This window comes from Protopterus annectens, chromosome 3.part1 (assembly GCF_019279795.1).
Source record: "Protopterus annectens isolate FY-2018-M chromosome 3.part1, PAN1.0, whole genome shotgun sequence".
In the NCBI taxonomy this organism is placed as follows: Eukaryota; Metazoa; Chordata; order Ceratodontiformes; family Protopteridae; genus Protopterus; species Protopterus annectens.
The window spans coordinates 719199213-719218937 of NC_056732.1; the positions used below are offsets into that span (position 1 = coordinate 719199213).

Here is a 19725-nt window from a genome sequence, read left to right on the forward strand (position 1 = left end):
TTCTGCAGAAGGTTCGAAAGGAGACTGTATTACTGCTTGCAGTACTAGTTTCAAATCCCAAAGAGGAGTCGGATCTTTGAACAGGGGCTTTAACAGAAGAGTGCCTCTGAGGAATGATTTACAAAGTTTATGACAGGTCAAGGAACATTCATCCAAGCCATTGTGAAAATTAGAGAAGGTAGCTAATTGTAGCTTAATGGCAGAAGGAGAGGCTACAGCATTTAAGAGAGTGGCTAACAAATCTAGGACATGTTTGACACTGAAAAAGAATCTGTTTCTGAAGGGCCCAAATAGTAAATCTATTCCACTTACTGGTGTACAGTTTTTGAGTGGAAGGCTTGTGAGCCAATAAAATGTGAGGTTCAAAATGTTTGGGTGAATAAGACTGTCCAGATGGACAGGAGATAAAGGGTTGTCGAATCAGATAAGGCCAAAGAAATGGGAACCACACCTGTCAAGCCCAAAAGAGAGTAATGAGGATCACTGTCCTCTTCAGCCTGAGTGATTTCTGTAAAACGTTTGGGAATTAGAGGTCTCGGGGAAAGGCATACAGGAAACTGGGGGGGGGGGGGCAATCTTGGAGGACAGCATCTCTGGGTGACTTTCCCGGAGGGGGAATCAGGGTGAATTAATTGCTGCACTTGTTTAGAGGAGACGCAAGCAGATTGCAACAAGGTTGACCCCCAATGGTGGAAAATCATCTTAGTCACTTTTTGATTGAGACCACTTGTGAAGCTGAAGGATGCATCTGTTCAGCTTGTCTGCAATCACATTGGAACGTCCCAGCATGTGTGTTGCTATTAGAAAGCGGCTGGAAGATATCGCCCACTGCCACACTCCAAGGGCTTCTCAACAAAAAGGGTAAGACTTGTGTCCTCCCTGCTTGTTGATATACCAAACCACTGACAATGTCCATATGAATTACAATAGTCCCTGAGGAAGAGCTGTCTGAAAGGCTTGCAACACAAGAAGCACCACTCATCTCCAAGACACTGATGTGCAAGTTGGCTTTTAATTGGGACCAAGTGCCTTGGACCGTCTTGCCCAGAAAATGATTCCCATCTTGGAGGCGTCCATGGTCACTATGGCTGTGGGCTCCGGAAAAAAAAATGGTCACAATGGATCCACCAGAGAAGATCCGTTTTTGCAACGGTTGGTGATCAAGTACTTGTTTTGATAATGGGTGATAAAATATAGACCACTGGGAGTCTAGTAGCCATTGCAGAATTCTCATATGTAACCTGGCTAGTGGCATTAGAGTTACAGAAGCTGCCATAGATCCTAGAGCTTGTAAGATTAAATGTGCTGGAATCTTCTTTCTGTGAATTAGCATTTGTACCTGAGCCAACATTCTCTGATGACGTTCTGGAGGAAGAGATGCTATCGTTGTCTGAGTGTTCAGTACTGCCCCTATGAATTCTAAATTTTGTGCCAGCATCAAACGTGACTTTTCTAGATTTACTGTGATCCCAGGATGGGCACAGATGTTGACAGTGTTGTTCCTTGCTGTTATCAGCTGATGCTTGGTCAAAGCAGTTATGAGCCAGTCATCCTAGTACAGAAACAGACAAAGTCCTTGTAGTCTCAAGTGAGCTGCAATTACTGCCATACATTTGGTGACTACCCTGGGGGCTGTGGTGAGTCCAAATGGCGGTACTCTGAATTGGTAATGACTGGCTCCCAGAGAGAAGCGGAAGAAACTTCTGGCATTTGTCCATCATTACATGGTAATATGCATCCTGAAGGTCTACTGAGCACATCCAGTTATCTTTCTTCAAGAAGGGAGGGATAGACTGTACCGTGACCATCCAGAACTTTGTTTGCCGAACTGATTTCTTCAGTACACTGAGTTCCAAAACTGGTCTTCAGTCCCCTGGGTTTTTTTGGCACTAAAAATAATCTTCTGTAGGTTCCGGATCCTTCTTGGTCTGGCGAAACTTTCTGGATGACTCTCTTGTCCAGCAATTTTTGGATTTCTTGTACTGCTGAATCCCTCTGATTGGGTGTGACATCGAGGATTTTCTTGTAAACAGGGGGAGGTTGAGAATAGGGAATAGTATAGCCTTTGGATACAATTTGTTGCACCCAGAAATCTGTTGCGTTTACCCAGGCATTTAGGTGCAAGGATAAGCACCTCCGACTGCCTCTAGAGGAAGACAATTGGACCTCCCTTCAGGAACACTGAAAGGGCTTGTCTAGGAAGGAATCCCTGAAGTCCTGGTTTTGCAGACCACCTCTGCCATAAGGGCGGCCATCTTCTGTTTTGATTTCCCCCTCTGCCCCTGGCAGAACTCCCTCCACCACGTATGTCTTGGAAAGGTACATGGGATTTTTTGAACCACATTTTTCCACCACTCCTCTGGTTCCTAGAAAAAAGTTGTTTGGGGGGGGGGGGTGTATGCCCAGAGCAGAAAAGGTCTTACCATCTTTCTCACACCTGGACAATGTTTCTTTCACTTTCAGGCAAAACAAGAATGTTCTGTCAAGGAAGACTTGAAGGTTCCACAAAATTACAAAGGCGCATCCAGGAGTGTCACTCAATAGCTACGCCTGTACCTGCTGCTCTAGATGTCCCTTCTTCTGTATGTGCCATTAGCCTCATGGACAAACTAGATACAGACTCCAGGGTGGCTAACTGGGAAACAACTTTCTCTTGGACTCCCTCACGTTCAGCTCCTGCATGAGTATCTGATAACTCCCTGATCAGATCCTGTTGGAGTCTGGTGAAATGTGTCAAAAAATTCAAGGACCTTATAGCGAAGGTTGATGCAGTGTAGACCCGCTTCCCGAATTTGTCCATAGCCCGGGACTCCCTGCTGGGCGGATGGATAGAGGAACTTTCCTCGGCCAGTTTCTTCTTAGTGACAGCTGCTACAACCATAGAATCAACAGCAAGATCCTTTGCCCAAAACTGTTTGTCTGCTGGTGCAGAAACTATTCTGTCCAGTCTCTTGGGGGTGGGCTCAATGGTGTCAGGAGCCTTCCATGACTGCTGTGAAATCAACTGAATGAGTCCAACGGGTGGAGTCATCCATGAAGTAGATGGGCAGGTGCTGATTGCCTGCAGGTAAACATACTCCTCAGAGGAAGGGTTTTGGGACTTGCAGCCACCCTGTGTTTAAAAATTTCCAAGAGGTTTCCAATGGAGACATCTTCAGGGGGTAAACCGAGGGTACCCTTCTTCCTCGCTGAAATCTGTATCTTTGATGACTGATTCCTGGGGGGAATCCAAGTGCTTCCTCTTGCAGTTCTTGTTCTGAGGGACCTCCTCAGTGGAATAATCTGGGGATGTATCAGAAAATGACAGAACCTGTGGCTGCAATACCTGAGGCTTCAGCATCCGCTGTTCCAGTGGAGAGGCAGGAGGAATAGTGGAGCTAGAGGGGGGGGTACCCGTTCTGAGGGGGAAGGCGCCGACTAAGTCACCGCAAGAGAGGGCCCTCTGCATAGCCTCAAAGGCCAGTCCCCCTGAAGATGGAAGGGAGCCCGGAATCAAGAAAGACAGTCTTGGAACCGGGGGGTCACTCCCTGGTCTGAAGAACAGACCCTCGATACCAAAGCTGGAGCACAACTAACTCGAGCTGAAGCCCTGAGAAGCAGGAACAGCTCCAACACACCTGGAGTTGAAACCTGCTCCCCGGAACCTACATCACAGCTATGGCTCCATGAGGTCCCATTTCAGAAATAACTTAAGAACTCAGGGTAACTCGAGCCAACACAGTCAGTTCTGGGACAACCAAAAACTGAGGACTCTAAGACCTCCAAGCAGGTTACAGGAGGAGTAGTCAACAGGGTGAAGGAAATACTAGTACCATGACAGGAGGGAAATGGTACCGAGGGTGGACCTGAAAGTCCTCTAGCCCACAAATTTTTATTCACCAGCCACTCCATATCAAATAATGAAAGACTTTTGGTGGAGTGGAAGGGGACTTGGTCCTCTGCAGAAATACTTCTGGCAGTTTTCCTGCAAAGGGATCTATCAGTGGAGAGTAAAATGTTCTAGTTTTTAGTTGGTGAGGTAGAATCCAATTCCTGTGCCGAGGCTCACGACATTGAAGGACTCGAAATTATAACTGGTGCTGAAACTGATGTTTTTGGTACAGGAGTGTCAGAAGCAGAGGCTTTTGGTTCCGAGGGAACTTTTGGAATGGATGTCTTCAGTTTTTTGGCTTTCAGAACCAAGAGACTACTTTTTTTTAATTTATCAATAGACAAATAGGAGAAGGGAGATGAAATATCTGTTTTAGCTTTTTCAGCAGTGGATAAGGCTTCTCCAAAAGCTGATGACAAAAGTCCTTTTAAAATGAACTTGTTGCGCCTTTCTACCAAAGCACTGTGGCTGAAAGTGTGACAAATGCTATAATCCTCCTGAAAGGGAAGGGGACCAAGGCAGCAGATGCACAATGAGTGGAAATCTGAAGACAGAATTTTATAGCCACACTTCTGGCATTTTTTGAAACCAGAAGAGGCCTTTCCCTTATCAGCCATAACAAATCAGAGAAACACAAGGGAAAGTTCACAGAGAAGAAAGAAGGGCTATATAGTTCAAAAACAGTTTTGTAATAAAAAGGAGGAAACCGCTATCAGCAATGATAGTGAAGATGTACACAAACATGTATGGAGAGGGGAAGATTACCAAAAAAAAAAAAAAAAAACGAGAGAGCGGGAACCATCAACAATGATGGTTGGAAAATACATGGTAGGGTACAGGGAAAGAAATATCAACGATGATACAGAGAATACACAAGTGTATGAAAAAAGAGACAGAAAGGGAAATTTAGAATGAAGACACAAAAATTTTTATCTAATCCCACAAATGCTTGAGAGTATCAGCTAAACGTGACCATTTCAGAAAGCGGCAAACGAGATCGGCGGTAACTGATTGAGAGGGATTTCGGGTAGAGGTGAAGTGTGAGAGTTTTTGGCTGGTACGAGCTGTAGTAACGACCGAGTCGGTTCTGATGTTGGAACCGAACCCATCTGTCAAGGATGGAATGAAGACTGACAGCATTAGATATACTGACTTCATGACCAGATATGAGCACAAGAGCAGAACCATTTAATGAGTTCCTAATAAATGTGGTCAAACCAGTCATAACATATGCCACTGGCAGTAGTTCTCAATATTCAGCCTACAGTAACATGAAGAAGGATCTAAAAAGTAACCAAATTATGCAGATATGCTACTATACTTTTTTATACACAACCATGCAATTCTTACTATTATTCTACTTTGTTACTAACATTTTAAATGATCCATAGTAAAAAAAAAATGTACAAAGGACTCCAGATCAACAAAACATACAATACGGATTCACTACGGATTCACAATGCCCTCAGAACAGATGGTATCACACAGTCAAATTGTAAAGATGGCATGTTTTATCATCTAACAACAATATTTTTATCATCCTAAAAGGGGGAGAGGTAGTTGCTACATCTTTGGTCCAACTTTTCAACTGTTCTACTGGTTTCTAGAATTCACTTATACTATTTCCAACTTACTTAGATGTGGACTTAGGGAAAGATTTGATCCAAGGTTGTTTTATAGCTAAAATACACAGAAAAGAGACTTTTTCTAATAGTTGTGTCCATTATGACAGTTCCCACCCATTTAAACAAAAGAGGTCTAGCCTTAAGGGCAAACTTGTAAGAGCAGCACGGATGATATCCAGGGACCTTGATTTTTTTAGAAGAATGCCATTTCATGGCTAATCTTTTCATTAATAGAGGTTATCCTCACGACTTAGTGGAGGACCTTGTTGTGGAGGTCCAATCCAAAAGATCTTCAGGTATCTATGTGCCTATTTTAAGTCAAGGGAGATTCGAGCTGATTATACAATCGAAGAAAGAAACAACATTGTTTATATCCCAGAGTTTTATTATTACTTACACTGTGGATGCAAGGGAGATATATAGTACAATTATGAAAAACTGGCCTTTGATTTTGCAGGATGACTCTACACATAAAGTGTTGACGGATTTGCCCAGGCTAGTTTACAGGAGGGGTTTGAACATTAAAGATATTTTGGAAAGGAAATTCAAGTTCTCCAATAGTAGATCTGGCATGTACAAATGTTCCATGTGCCGATATTGCGGACATATAAAAACGGGGTCTAGGTTTGTAATTAATGATCTTGTTTTCCATTTAATGGGGAAATTTAATTGCAACAATACACAGGTGGTGTACTTAGCCCAATGTGTCTGTTGCTCTGCCTTCTATGTGGGGAAAATTGATAGAAGGTTGCAGGAACGTATTTATGAACATTTATATGCCATAAGGAAAGGAAAAATGGAGAACGCCCTGGTTAAACATGTCATAGAACACCCTGTTCATAGTTTCTTATTCAGTGTAATTGATCAAATCAGCACTAATCCGAGGGGAGGTTATACAACTTTACTTCTTGAGAGTAGAGAATTGTGGTGGCAGCTCAAACTGGATGCTTGCCATGTGCCAGGTCTCAATGGGTCTTTGAGCTTGGCTTGCTTATTGAAGTTAAAGCGATTAAATAGGTGACTTGTAGGATTATTTTACCAGGCAAGGGTCAGATCTGGCATTTGGAGCTTAGTTTTCCTTTAGGCTCGTGGATGGCCAGTCTGAGTTTTTTATACTGGGGTTTTTGTCACTCCAGTACTGTTTTCTCTAGTATTTATCCTCCACAACAGGTTCGATTCCACTAGTATGTGTAGTTTAGGGTACGTCAGGGAGATAGTTCTATTTTTTATTTTTATTATTTTCATTTTTAATGTACGAGTATTTTTATTATTATTTTTTCAAGTAGTTTCAATTATATATTTTTTATAATTTTTTGGGGGGTTTCGTACCAAGGAATTATATTATATTATATAGTGTTGTCTAGAACAACATTTTTCGGACTAGTGTGAACTACTTTCAAGGAGTATTATATTGTATTATATTGTCCATCTAAATATTTTTTGTCCCTCGCTAGCAAATTGCTACAGGAGGTTTAATACACAACTACATTCAAGGAATATTATATCGTTTTCCTTAAGAAACAGCTGTATAATAGTAGGTTTTATGTTTTCATTTGTCTTGTGATTGCCTATTTTATTATTTTGTAGATGTAGGACTTGTCATATTATGTGATGAGTTAAAACTTAGTATTTAAATTTATGCATAATTTATTGAGCATCCATTAGACAGGACACGATGTCGATCGTGAAAGTACTATGACATTCTAAACTGACTGTGAGGGTATTTTATTTTTCCTTTTGTGGGTACGTATATATATATATATATATATATATATATATATATATATATATATATATATATATATATATATATATATATATACAGGAGGTTAGAAAAGATTGGGAAGAGAGACTGGATATTACATGTCAGTCTCCTAAATATGCAACACAGACTAGGAGATTTAGGCTCTTTGCTTGGAAATGTTTGCATAGGTATTTTATACCCCTAGTAGACTCCAAAGAATTTTTCCTCAGGTAGACAGCAGACATTGGAGGTGTGATGGGGAAGAAAGAGGTAACTGGGAACATATTTTCTGGGAATGTAATGAGCTGGCAGAATTTGAAGATTCCCTACAGACTGCTCTGTTGGAGATACTGGGTGAACAAATTGGTGTAACTAAGGAAATTATTTTTTTGAGCTATGCTACAGAATCGGAATTGCCTAGATACACAGTAAGGTCTTGCTGAGTCTAATTATGATGGCTGCCAAAAAAAGCAATTACTACTACTACTTTTGTCTTTTCCCGGTTAGGGGTCGCAACAGCGGATCACCTGTCCGCTCATGATTGGCAGTGGAGTTTCACAGTGTCAAGTTGCCAGCCCAGCGTCCAACCTTCCACAGAAGACACACGCGCGCGCACACGCACACACACACACACGCACACACACACACACGCACACACACACCTAGTGTCAAATTAGAGTGTCCAAACCACCTACAGCATGTCTTTGGGATGTGGGAGGAAACCAGAGCACCCACAGGAAACCCACGTGACCACAGGGAGGACATGCAGACTCTGCAGAGAAGGCACCCCAGCCGAGGATCAAACCGGAGAACCTCTTGCTGTGAGGCGGCAACGCTAACCGCTACACCACCGTGACCACCCCCCAAAAAAGCAATTACTAAAAAATGAAAATCAAAGTCTAAACCAACTTTATTGGAAGTAACAAAGATAGTAACGGAGATAAAACAACTGAAATTGGGATCTTTACAAAGGTTTAGGATCAAATTACACAGGAAAAAAATGGGAATTGTGGGATCAATACATGCAGAGGAGGAATGAGGTTTAATAGAAGATCAGGATTTGAATGAGCTATATAATGGCTGGCTGAAATCTCTGGATATATTATAAGCAATGTATAATGTTTGCAGCTACAGTTGTGTCATCATGGTTTGCAATGCTTACAACTGAGCTTGTGTTGCTATGGTTTATTTTCATTTATATAACTGTAAGCTTGCCTGTGTCATATGTGATAATTTAATAAAGATGTTTCTTGTTAAAAAAAAAAAAAAAAAAGTTATCTCTCGAGAGAAGGAACCTGCATCTGAGCATGATGGTGGCAAACGAGATCTGAGGTACTGAGGATGGGCAAAGGCATTATGGGTAGAGAGAGGAGTTCGAGAGTTGGATCCAAAGTCTTCAGTATGTGGCCAAGTCAGATCCAAGGGACAGATCTGGACCCATGTGTTGAAGAAGAATGAAAAGGACAACATCAGATGTGTCTGCTTCCTTACAAGTACTTCACTTCTTCATAGTCTTATATTGTTTATTAATAAACAGGCAAACAGACACTTAACACTTACGGTCATATAAAGATAATGAGTGGTAATCAACATTTACAAAATTTTACCATTTCATGTAAATTAATAAATGCAAGAAAATATTCTTAAATTATGCTCTTACCATTGTCTGAAATGTCCAGGCTTGAAATATTATGAATTTCCGCTATGCAGCCTTCTAAAATCTGACCACCAGCAGACCTTAACTGTAAAGAAAGAAAAGAAAGTAATAACGCAGACATTACAATGGCACACTGTTAGAAATAATTTTAATGAAACTATAAATTACAAGATGATCGTAAATTAGACCTTCACTGTTCAAAAGGCTCTAAACAACTATTCAACATTAAGTGAAGCCCTGTAACAATCACACGCTTAAAGTTGGTGAGGTAATACTTACTCAATAACTGATACGCCAAGGAAAGTGGCAACTGAACAGCTCTCTGTTTCAGGTTACAGAAAAATGGTAAGTATGAAGGCACCCACCTGCCACAGTCTCTGACATCATCCTCTATAGCGGGTGGAACACTTGGTTACATCTGTTGTGTGCCATCTCAAATGGTTACCTGTTTAAAGCTTGTGTAAATGTCTTACAAGTCCTTGAAGGGTGCCCTTGAATCATCAGGGATAAAAGAAGTGCACACAGTGCACCTGGGTCACATATGAGGGAATAAGTACCCCCATTATACCAGCATAAACAGAGGGTAAGAAAACAAGGTGATAAATTATAAGCTTGGAATACTTCTAGAAAGTTCTGCTGTCATTGAATAACTCCTGGGAAATCTCACATGAGAAGGGCAGAAAGATGAGTAAAAATTGCCTACTGCAAAGGAGTCCCTCAAAAATCAATGGACAAATGAGCTTTTGCATGTCTTACATTGAGGGACTCTAAAGTGGGAAGAACAAGTACAATCAAAAGCATTACCACAAAACAAGATAGACGGACCTAACAGTTACATAATTTTACACAGATTCTATTTGAACAATTTCAATGTCAACATTGTATGCATTTATTTACTGTCACATATGTGCCCTGTCTCAAATGTGCATTTAAAATTTAATGTACAGACAAATGCAGTCCATCATTGCAGTGTGCAATCATATTGTTACCTTAACTCTGTTCTTGTGTGTGTGCCTACAAGCTCCGAGACAGAAGTGTCACTGTCATAACTGTAGGCACACCGCAGTGTCTACTGGTTAAATGCCACAATGCATTTCTTTCCTTTCCCCTCCTGATTTATTTAAAAAAATAAAACAGTCAGCTCAAATAAACAGCTTCATAAACATTTTAACTATAGCTCAAATACACTGAGTGTATCCCCCATTGATATCATTGTAAGGATACTAAGAATTTCGTTCACAGACTTTAACAGATGCATCGTTGCTCACATGTGGTGATGCAACAGTTCAAGTCTATGAAAATTCTCCATGACTTCTTCACAATGACGTCACCAAGGTTAAAGATTACACTTTGTTCTTCGTGATGAGCCCATAGGTTTACCAGCATTTTCAAAAGCTTTCCCCCACAACTTGAGACCACAAATGATCTACAATGGGGAGAAAATGCAGTTTGTCACTTTCTGCACCATGTAACATGGTGGAAAGATATTAAAAATAATATGACCAAGACACCAAGTGTGTGCCTGCTGCATAGCTGTGCACTGTGCAGCAGCACTCTGCATTCTGCTAAATATTTGTTTTATTAATACAAAATGAAGCTTGCTTTGATTAAAAAGACCAAGGCAGGAGAAAATGAAGGGAAAAGGAAAGTGTGCACGACTGTGTGCATATGGCATAATTGAGTGCATCTTCCTACATTAATTTGATGCCTTCTTTTTCACAAATATCCCTACTCATCAGTATAACTGCTGAATGACCAGCTCCAATAAAAAAAGCACTTTACATCATCTAGTCACGGAGCAGGATAGGTTGTTCATGGACCAGATGGTATATTTTTCACAACTTTATCTCCAGCATTCAAGATAAGTGATTGTTTTAAAAGGTGGGGCAAGAGGAGTTCCTTGTCAATAAATAAATGACTGCATTGCTTATATACAAATCAGAACTTCATCAGAAAAATACATACCCTTATAAAAAGGCAGGCTGTACATCATTTAGTAACTTGTATGCTCAAGTAAAGAAAACTACTACACTGCTGCAGATTACAGTACTGGCTGAATGTTTGACATCAGCTCATTTTATGCAGTTTAACAGACTTGTAGTTTCTTTCAAACATAACAGTAGGTTCTGATTCCATTTAACACTACTTCCTTGATATGGCTCTCAAAATGAATCTGAAGCTGTTTTAGCATCCAACAAGTATGCATCTAGGCTCATATTACGGCTGAAGCTGACAAATATCTATTGTCATACTGTCAATAGAAAGGAAAATATGGGGTGCCAAAAATACAAGTACAATGTTCGCCATCCCTCTACAAGCCAGAAAAAAACAGATGACAGATCTTACCCAACACCATGGGTCTTGTCCTATACTACAGCAAACCATATTACTAAACAGTGTATTACGTATGAGATAACTTAATAATACATTCCTAAAGTCTGAAGACAGAAACACAAAGAGATTCACAAATGGCAAACAGTGCACAACTGTATGGCAATAGTCCTGAAAGTGGATTCAAGGGGGTGATGTTAGTAGTTGAATAGACAATCCAAGGAAAGCAGTGAAAATAAAACTTTAAAGGTAAAGGTCACACTTGTGCCCTGTTGGGGAGAGGGTGTGATCAGTGCAAATTAACTGAATTTGGCTTAAGTGCAGTCTTTAAAACTTACTTCATCTGCAGGGTAAAAAGAAAGTAAAAACTGAATGTACTCCCACAAAGAAGCATTAGAAATAATATCAGTGATTTTTATGACTGTTCATTTCTACCATCTTTAGAAACAATTCAGGCAGTGGAGTATATCAGATTACTTCACATGTAAATGAGGAGAATGTAATTACTAGGACAGGCAGATTTTATGTAATTTCATTAAAGAGGATTACTTTTAAAATAATCTGCAAAATAAGCCTTGCCCTGAGACTATGGATGCCCTAGTGGCTCTTTTTCTGCTGATTTTAGGAAGCAGTCTGTTTCTACTACACATCATTTATTGGTACAGAAATTAAGATTACATTTATCAAGTCAAGCATTAAAAAGGATGACTGCATATGTAACAGGTAACAAGCACACGCAAATTTCATGGGAGTTCATTCTGGATTAAAGAAAATTAGCAGAAACCTCACACAAGAATTTATGCACCTGTTTCTATAAAGATAATAACCCACAGCCTTTTAAAAATGTGAACACTAACATGGCTTTAATCACTCCATTCTAAGATTTAATCACTAAATTGGACAAGAAATGTTAAAAAATAAAAACATTTTCTATTAAATTTGTTACAATTTTATTTTGCTTTTCAACTGATTAAGAGGGGATGAATAGTTCTTAAGAATGCACTAGAAAGGGAACTGCACACTTCAACCAACCATCCATAACCCCTTTTTCCCATTTTTGCACATGGGGTTGGGGTGTCACTTCAACAGCGACAATCATCTAGAGCCAAAGTTTAAACCACAAGGTGGCTACCCCTGCCTCAGTAGACCATCCACACCACACAATCACACCTATGGCCAATTTAATGTGTCCAATCCACCTACTGCATGTCTTTGGAATGTGGGAGGAAACATGAGCATCCGGAGGGAACCCACACGAACACAGGGAGGACATGCAAACTACGCACAGAAGACACCCCAACCGAGAATCGAATTGGGTAACCTCTTGCTGTTAGGCGACAATGATATCCAAAGCACCACTGTGTCAACCCAATCGGTTACCTTTTTGTTGCAGCATTTTAAAATTTCACCAATCATTCATTTAACAAGCTCAGGGTTATGGGGGAACTATAGCCTATCCTGACACTCAGTGGGCAAAGAACAGAGAAACCAACTGTGGCCAGGATGTCAGTCTACAGCAAAGTGCTTTTGTGTGTGTGTCTCTCTAACACACACACACACACACACACACACACACACACACACACACACACACACACACACACACACACACACAGTTTGAAGGCTTGCAAATTCAATTACATCATCCCCTTGGGGAGTGGGAGGAAACCAGAATACCAAGCAAAATATTCTTATGGGCAAAAAAAAATACAGACTCCATACAGAATGCAATCCCAGCTGGAAGCCAAACTAAAGGATGAAGTTACATGATAGAACTGTGCTAACCACTATGCTGCCTTTAGCTGATGCGTGCAATTGCAAATTGTAAAGAGAGAGCCAGTTTGAAAAAAAAATGTGTGTGTGTGTGTATAAAATATGGATCCCCTTCAGATTATTGAAGTTACAAAACTTCGAAATTCATATGGCCGACACCATATGATCGAATTTTTGAAACTTCGAACATTTTGAATGGAGATCACTGTACAACACAAAACGGGAAATTTACTGTTTTCCTCACTGTAGTGCAATCTCGGAGTTGGCACATTTAATTAGTGGGGGGGGTGTAGGGGGGCTTGCAAGAATGTAAACATTTTTTTTCAATTTTTGAAGTTTCAAAACTTTGACCATATGGTCTCGGTCATATGAATTTTGATGTTTTGAAGCTTCGATAATCTGAAGAGGATCCATATATGTGTGTGTGTGTGTGTGTGTGTGTGTGTGTGTGAGAGAGTGTGTGTGTGTATGTATGTATAAAATAAACTGTTAGCATGACATTTTAAATGACTGACAAAGCAACCACCAAAACACATCTACTATTCATTATGCTTACAGCATAAATTACCGACAACCTGTACATTGAAAAAAGGAAACAATTTTCATTTTCGATGTACTAACCATATGTCTGATGCACATTTTGCTCAAATTTGTCTGAACACTGGTAGCATTACACAAAATAATTTTTTTTTTGTTTAAGATGAGGTGCACGGTTGGGTTAGGGTTAGCATGCATTAAGACAGAACTGGGGGGGCAAAATTGGCTTCTGACTAGTGATATTTCTAAATTGTGCAATGCTTTCCATTTTATATAATAGGGTCAATAATCAGTAAAACAAAGGGGAATACACCAATAAGTAGGTCAAAGTGTAAAGTGCTTACAGACATGACATATTCGTATACTTCTGTTAACTAAATTTAATGTAATGAAGCCTTTTGTTTCAAGCCGCTCACATTCTAATTTAAAAGAATCACAGAAAAATAAATGCATATTACATCCTTTCTCTGTGGTATTAAGCTCCCACATTTTTTAAGTAAAACCCCAAGAGTATAAGAGTGAGGTAAAATATTTTCTGTAGTCATGTTTTGTCTCTTCATTCACTTACAATGAAACTAATAGGACTTGCTTTCCTTTTTTGTGGGGGAGGCATGTCAGTTTTTCTGTTTCAGTGATCCTTTTGACCTTAAGGCTAACTTCTTTCTTAATATCATCTTCAGTTACATGTTAAGGTTGAAACCAGGCATTCACCAGAGTTGTGCAACAGCAGAGCTGTGATTGAGTTCAAACTAACAAGTCACATTTATCTACTAAACTAACATCATCATTCTCTTTCGGCTTTTCCCGTTAGGGGTCGCCACAGCGGATCATCTCTTTCCATTTCTTCCTATCCTCTGCATCTTGCTCTGTCACACCAACCGCCTGCATGTCCTCTCTCACCACGTCCATAAACCTTATCTTAGGCCTTCCTCTATTCCTCTTACCTGGCAGCTCCATCCTTAGCATCTTTTTCCCAATATACCCATCATCCCTCCTCAGTACATGTCCAAACCAACGCAATCTCTCTCTTGCTTTGTCTCCAAACTGTCCAACATGAGCTGACCCTCTAATATACCGATTCCTAATCCTATCCATCCTAGTCACACCGATTGCAAATCTTAACATCTTTAACTCTGCCACATCCAGCTCCGACTCCTGCCTTTTTGTCAATGCCACTGTCTCCAACCCATATAACATAGCTGGTCTCACTACACTCTTGTAGACCTTCCCTTTCACTCTTACCAATACCCGTCTGTCACAAATCACTCCTGACACTCTTCTCCACCCATTCCACCCTGCCTGTACTCTCTTCTTCACCTCTCTTCCACATTCACCATTACTCTGAACTGTTGATCCCAAGTACTTAAACTCGTCCACCTTTACCAACTCTGCTCCCTGCATCCTCACCATTCCTCTACCCTCCCTCTCATTGACACACATATATTCTGTCTTAGCCCTGCTGACCCTCATTCCTCTGCTCTCTAGAGTATATCTCCACCTCTCCAGAGTCTCCTCAACCTGATTCCTACTCTCACTACAGATCACAATGTCATCTGCAAACATCATAGTCCACGGTGCCTCCTGTCTGATCTCATCTGTCAACCTGTCCATCACCACTGCAAATAAGAAAGGACTCAGAGCTGATCCTTGATGTAATCCCACCTCCACCTTAAACGGATCTGTCACTCCCACTGCAGTCCTCACCACTGTCACACTACCCTCGTACATATCCTGTACCACTCTTACGTACTTCTCTGCCACTCCCGACTTCCTCATACAATACCACAACTCTTCTCTAGGCACCCTGTCATATGCTTTCTCCAAGTCTACAAAGACACAATGCAACTCCTTCTGACCTTCTCTGTATTTCTCCATCAACACTCTCAGAGCAAACATTGCATCTGTAGTGCTCTTTCCTGGCATGAAACCATACTGCTGATCACTAATCATCACCTCCTTCTTAACCTTGCTTCCACTACTCTTTCCCATAACTTCAAGCTGTGACTAATCAGTTTTATCCCTCTGTAGTTACTGCAGCTCTGCACATCACCCTTATTCTTAAAGATAGGTACCAAAACACTTTCTCCACTCCTCAGGCATCCTCTGACTTTCCAAAATTTCATTAAACAATCTAGTTAGAAATTCCACTGCCATTTCTCCTAAGCACCTCCATGCTTCCATTGGTATGTCATCTGGGCCAACAGCCTTTCCATTCTTCATCCTCTTCATAGCTGCCCTTACTTCCTCCTTGCTAATCTGTTTAACTTCCTGATTCACTATCCCCACATCATCCAACCTTCTCTCTCTCTCATTCTCTTCATTCATCAGCCTCTCAAAATACTCTTTCCATCTATTCAACAACTGGGTCGTTGTGGACCATCTGCCTCAAAATCATCCTTGGCCTGTCTTGTCTGACCTTTAGTAATACCTTTGGAAGAAGAGGTAGAGGTGGAAAGGCATAGACATGAAGGTTTTTCCAACTGAAAGACAGAGCATCCACTTTCCAAGCTGTGTGATGAAACCCCTTTGTGCAATACTTTGGCAGCTGGTGGTTTAGTGGAGAAGCGAACAGATCTATGTCTGAGTTCCCATGACACTGTCAATTTCTGAAATACATGAAGATCCAGTTTCCACTGTGGGGATCCATGATTTGTCTGCTTAATACATCTGCTAGGGAGTTCTGTGCTCCTGGCAGAAACCTTGCCTGAAGAGTCAGTTGCAGGCTTAACGCAGTCTCCCATAAAATCATTGCTTGCCTGCATAGAGGATAAGAATGTGTTCCCCTGCTTGTTGATGTACCACATGACAGTTGTGTTGTCTGTCAGAATCAACACCTGCCCTGGAAGAAGTAACTCCTTGAACGCCATCAATGCAAACTGGACTGCTAACATCTCCTTCATGTTGATATGTAGATGCTGTAGTCTGGCAGGCCACTTGTCTTGTATCCACTTTCCATTTAGATGAGCTCTTCAAGCACTGTCCGAGGCATCTGTCGTTAAAATCTGACTCGCCTCTGGCCGGGACACAGAGAGTCCCTTGTTTAGGTGACATTCCTGAGCCCACCACAAGAATTCCTTTTGAAGGCAAGGTATTATTTGAATGACAGTGTCCAAATCTTGGCAGTGCTGTGTCCATACATTTTGAGATACCATTGCAGCTTCCTCATATGCAGTTTGGCATTGGGAAGCACCAGAATACAAGATGCCATGAACCCTAATGCTTGAAGGACTGTCCTGCAGTCAGCACGGACTGATGAGATAGTTGATGGAAGTAAAGTGACAGACTCTTTTGTTTGTCCGGGGTTAAAAGGCCATCTGAGCTGCTGTATTCAGTCTCACACCTAGAAAGCACATGTCTTGAGAGGGTACTAGACTGGACTTTATTTCGCTCACAGAATACCCTAGGCATCTTAGCACTGCTATGACATATTCCAGATGCTGTAGAAGGTGTTCCTTTTCTGAGCCAGAATCAGGCAGTCGTCCAAGTAAGGATAGATTTGAATGCCTTGAAGCCTGAAGTAAGCTATCACTGAGCCAGAACCTTTGTGAATACTCTGGGCGCAGTAGATAAGCCAAAGGGCAATGCAGAGAACTGATAATGAAAATCTCCAGTTCGAAACCGCAGATACTTTCTGCAACTTAGCCTTTATAGGCACATGAAGGTAAGCTTCCTTGAGATCCAAAGTTACCATCCAGTGATCCTTGCCCAGCAGAGGTAACAGTTGCTGTAACGTCAACATCTTGAACTTGGGAATGTCCAGATAAGTGTTGAGGATAGATAAATCCAGAATTGGTCTCCACGTGTTCCCCTTCTTTGGTACTAGAACAGGCGAGAATAAAATCCAAGCCCCTTTCTGATACAGGGACTGGCTGAATGGCCCCTATCTGGAGTAACTGAGAAACTTGCTTGTGAGCCTCTTTTCTTTGTGGAGGAGGAACATCTGGCATGCCTTTGAAAGGGGCATTGTGTGGAAATAAAATCTGTAACCGTGATGAATAATATCCAGCACCCATCTGTCTTGAGTGATTAAATCCCAATTTTCTTTGAAAAGAGACAATCTTCCTCCCAAAGGAGCTGCCAGACGAGAGTCCACTGGCAGCTGAAAAGGCAGGTCATTGGTTCTGCTTACGAAAGGACTGACCCCTGCCCTCACCAGAAGTCTGAGCAGGTGAACTGTCTGATCTAGGCCTAAACGAACCTTGAGCCCTGCCCCCACCACGCCTAGACCTACCCCTAGACTGGGAACCATAAGCAGGATATGTCCACCCCTTAGCAGGCCAATTTCTACTAAACTCGGAGGCTGCACCTGCAAAAATCTTTAACAGTCTGCATAGACTTAGCTTTGTCCTCCATTTTCTTTAAAACTGCTTCCACAGGCGGTCCAAACAACACATCGGACTGTAAAGGAGCATCCAAAAATCCTAGTCTTAACATGCTCAGCTAAATTCTGATCCTTCAACCAGGCATGTCTGCGAAGAACAGAACTAGTAGCAGCCACCCTCGAGGAGGCCTGAACAGCATCAAACCACACTGCAAAGAATGCTTACCCACTTGTTCAGACACATGAACCAAATCCAGCAATTCTTACACTCAATACCTTCCGCCAAAGCATCCACCTTAGATTTCAATTGTGAAAGGAGATAATTTTGATATTTCAGCATATGAAACTGACAATTCAACGCCTCATGGCTAGAGTGGAAGAAGTATATACTTTCTTACCCCACCTATCCAAAGCCCTTGCCTCTTTATCAGAGGGTACAGGATTTTTAACCACAGAAGCTTTAACACCTTAGGCCCCTGAGAAACAGTTTCTGGGTCCGCCCTGGGACTCTTAAACAAATACTTATGAGCTTCGGGCACCCTATAATACCTATCAGGCTTAACAGGAGCAGGAGGCAAGGAGTCAGGGTTCAGAGAAGCCTCTGCAAAAACATCCTCCACCACATTCAACACAGGAGGAATAGCTAAGGGCCTATGCTGGGGCAAAACAAGAATTCCCTAAGCCTTTTTCTGGAGTCAGAGTAATCTTGGCCTTCCCATTTAAAGTGCTCCCTCATGGAGTGAAGAGTCTCTGAAAATGAAAAATCCTCAGGAGGAGAAGCTGAAGGAGTGGAATCATCCACATCAGAATCAGAATAAGTAGGAAACTCTTGCAAGTCTTCCACAGAAGACTCTGAAGCCTGTGAACACTGTTCAAAACTATCAAACTCCTGTTCCACCCTAGGCCTCTTATCAGGTGGGGCATAGAACCTCTAATCAGAGTAATCAAATCTTCTGCCATTTTAAGCATATGTTTCTTAGGCACAGAGCCCGAAATGCTAGGAGAAGCCCCCACAGAAGCTGAACTTGGCCTACCTCTAAAAGAAGCTTTGGCAACAGAAGGAGAGGCCCTAACTACCTTGGGAAGAGAGGGAAGAACAGTTACCTGAGAAGCCCCCTCAGCCTGGCCTACCTCCTGAGAGGGCACATCCTGTAACAGTAAAGTATCTGCCTGAGACTCCATAGAGACTCCTGGCAAAACCTCTGGCTCCCCTGAGCCTTCTAAAGGACCGACGTCCGGGACTGCCGGTTCCTCACCCCTAGGCTTCACTGTTTTGTCCTTGCGCTTCTTGGATGAAGCAGGCGTCGGAGCATCCGACGGCATATTATAATTGCAACGCTTTTTCTGACATCCGGTTAAATACTGAGGCAAGAAAAAACCAAAATGTTCCCCAACGGGGTTACTTAGCCAACTCTGTTTTCGGTCTGAAACTCCGGTTTCGGAAAATCTCAGAACGCCAACCTGCACTCGCAAAATTGCTTCTGCATCGGACCATGCGGCAAAAAAGACTGAGGAAATGACGTCGGTCATGCGCATTAGTACCCTGACGTACTGACGTCAGTCTAAGGCGCCATGACCGACGTCAGCCTTATACTCTGGTATTCGGGCCGACTGGGACGCGGACTATACCCAATAGTCAGGACTGCAGCAAGGGAAGACGAAGAACATCTGATACAGAAGCTGAAGTACTGTATTATGAACCAAATCATTTTGTGCACAGAAAGTTTATTTAACCCCTGAAGTTGTATGTGTAGTGCAGCACTTGTAGCAAATGCTAGGTTCAGACCAACTTTTAACAGCTTAACTGAATAAGCTATCATTTAAAAATATGTAAAAATGCGGAGATATGCATGAACACAAACATTT

General features: G+C 41.6%; 1 protein-coding gene across 5 annotated transcripts in view; it reads right to left on the minus strand.

Moving 5' to 3' along the window:
• Positions 1–19725, minus strand: part of CARMIL1 (capping protein regulator and myosin 1 linker 1) — a 4434936-nt gene that overhangs the window by 1418290 nt on the left and 2996921 nt on the right. For all 5 annotated transcript variants that reach the window (XM_044067077.1, XM_044067074.1, XM_044067073.1 and 2 more), the window contains one exon: positions 8901–8982. In XM_044067077.1, coding sequence (XP_043923012.1) covers positions 8901–8982 — 82 coding nt within the window. The remainder of the gene's footprint in view (positions 1–8900; positions 8983–19725) is intronic.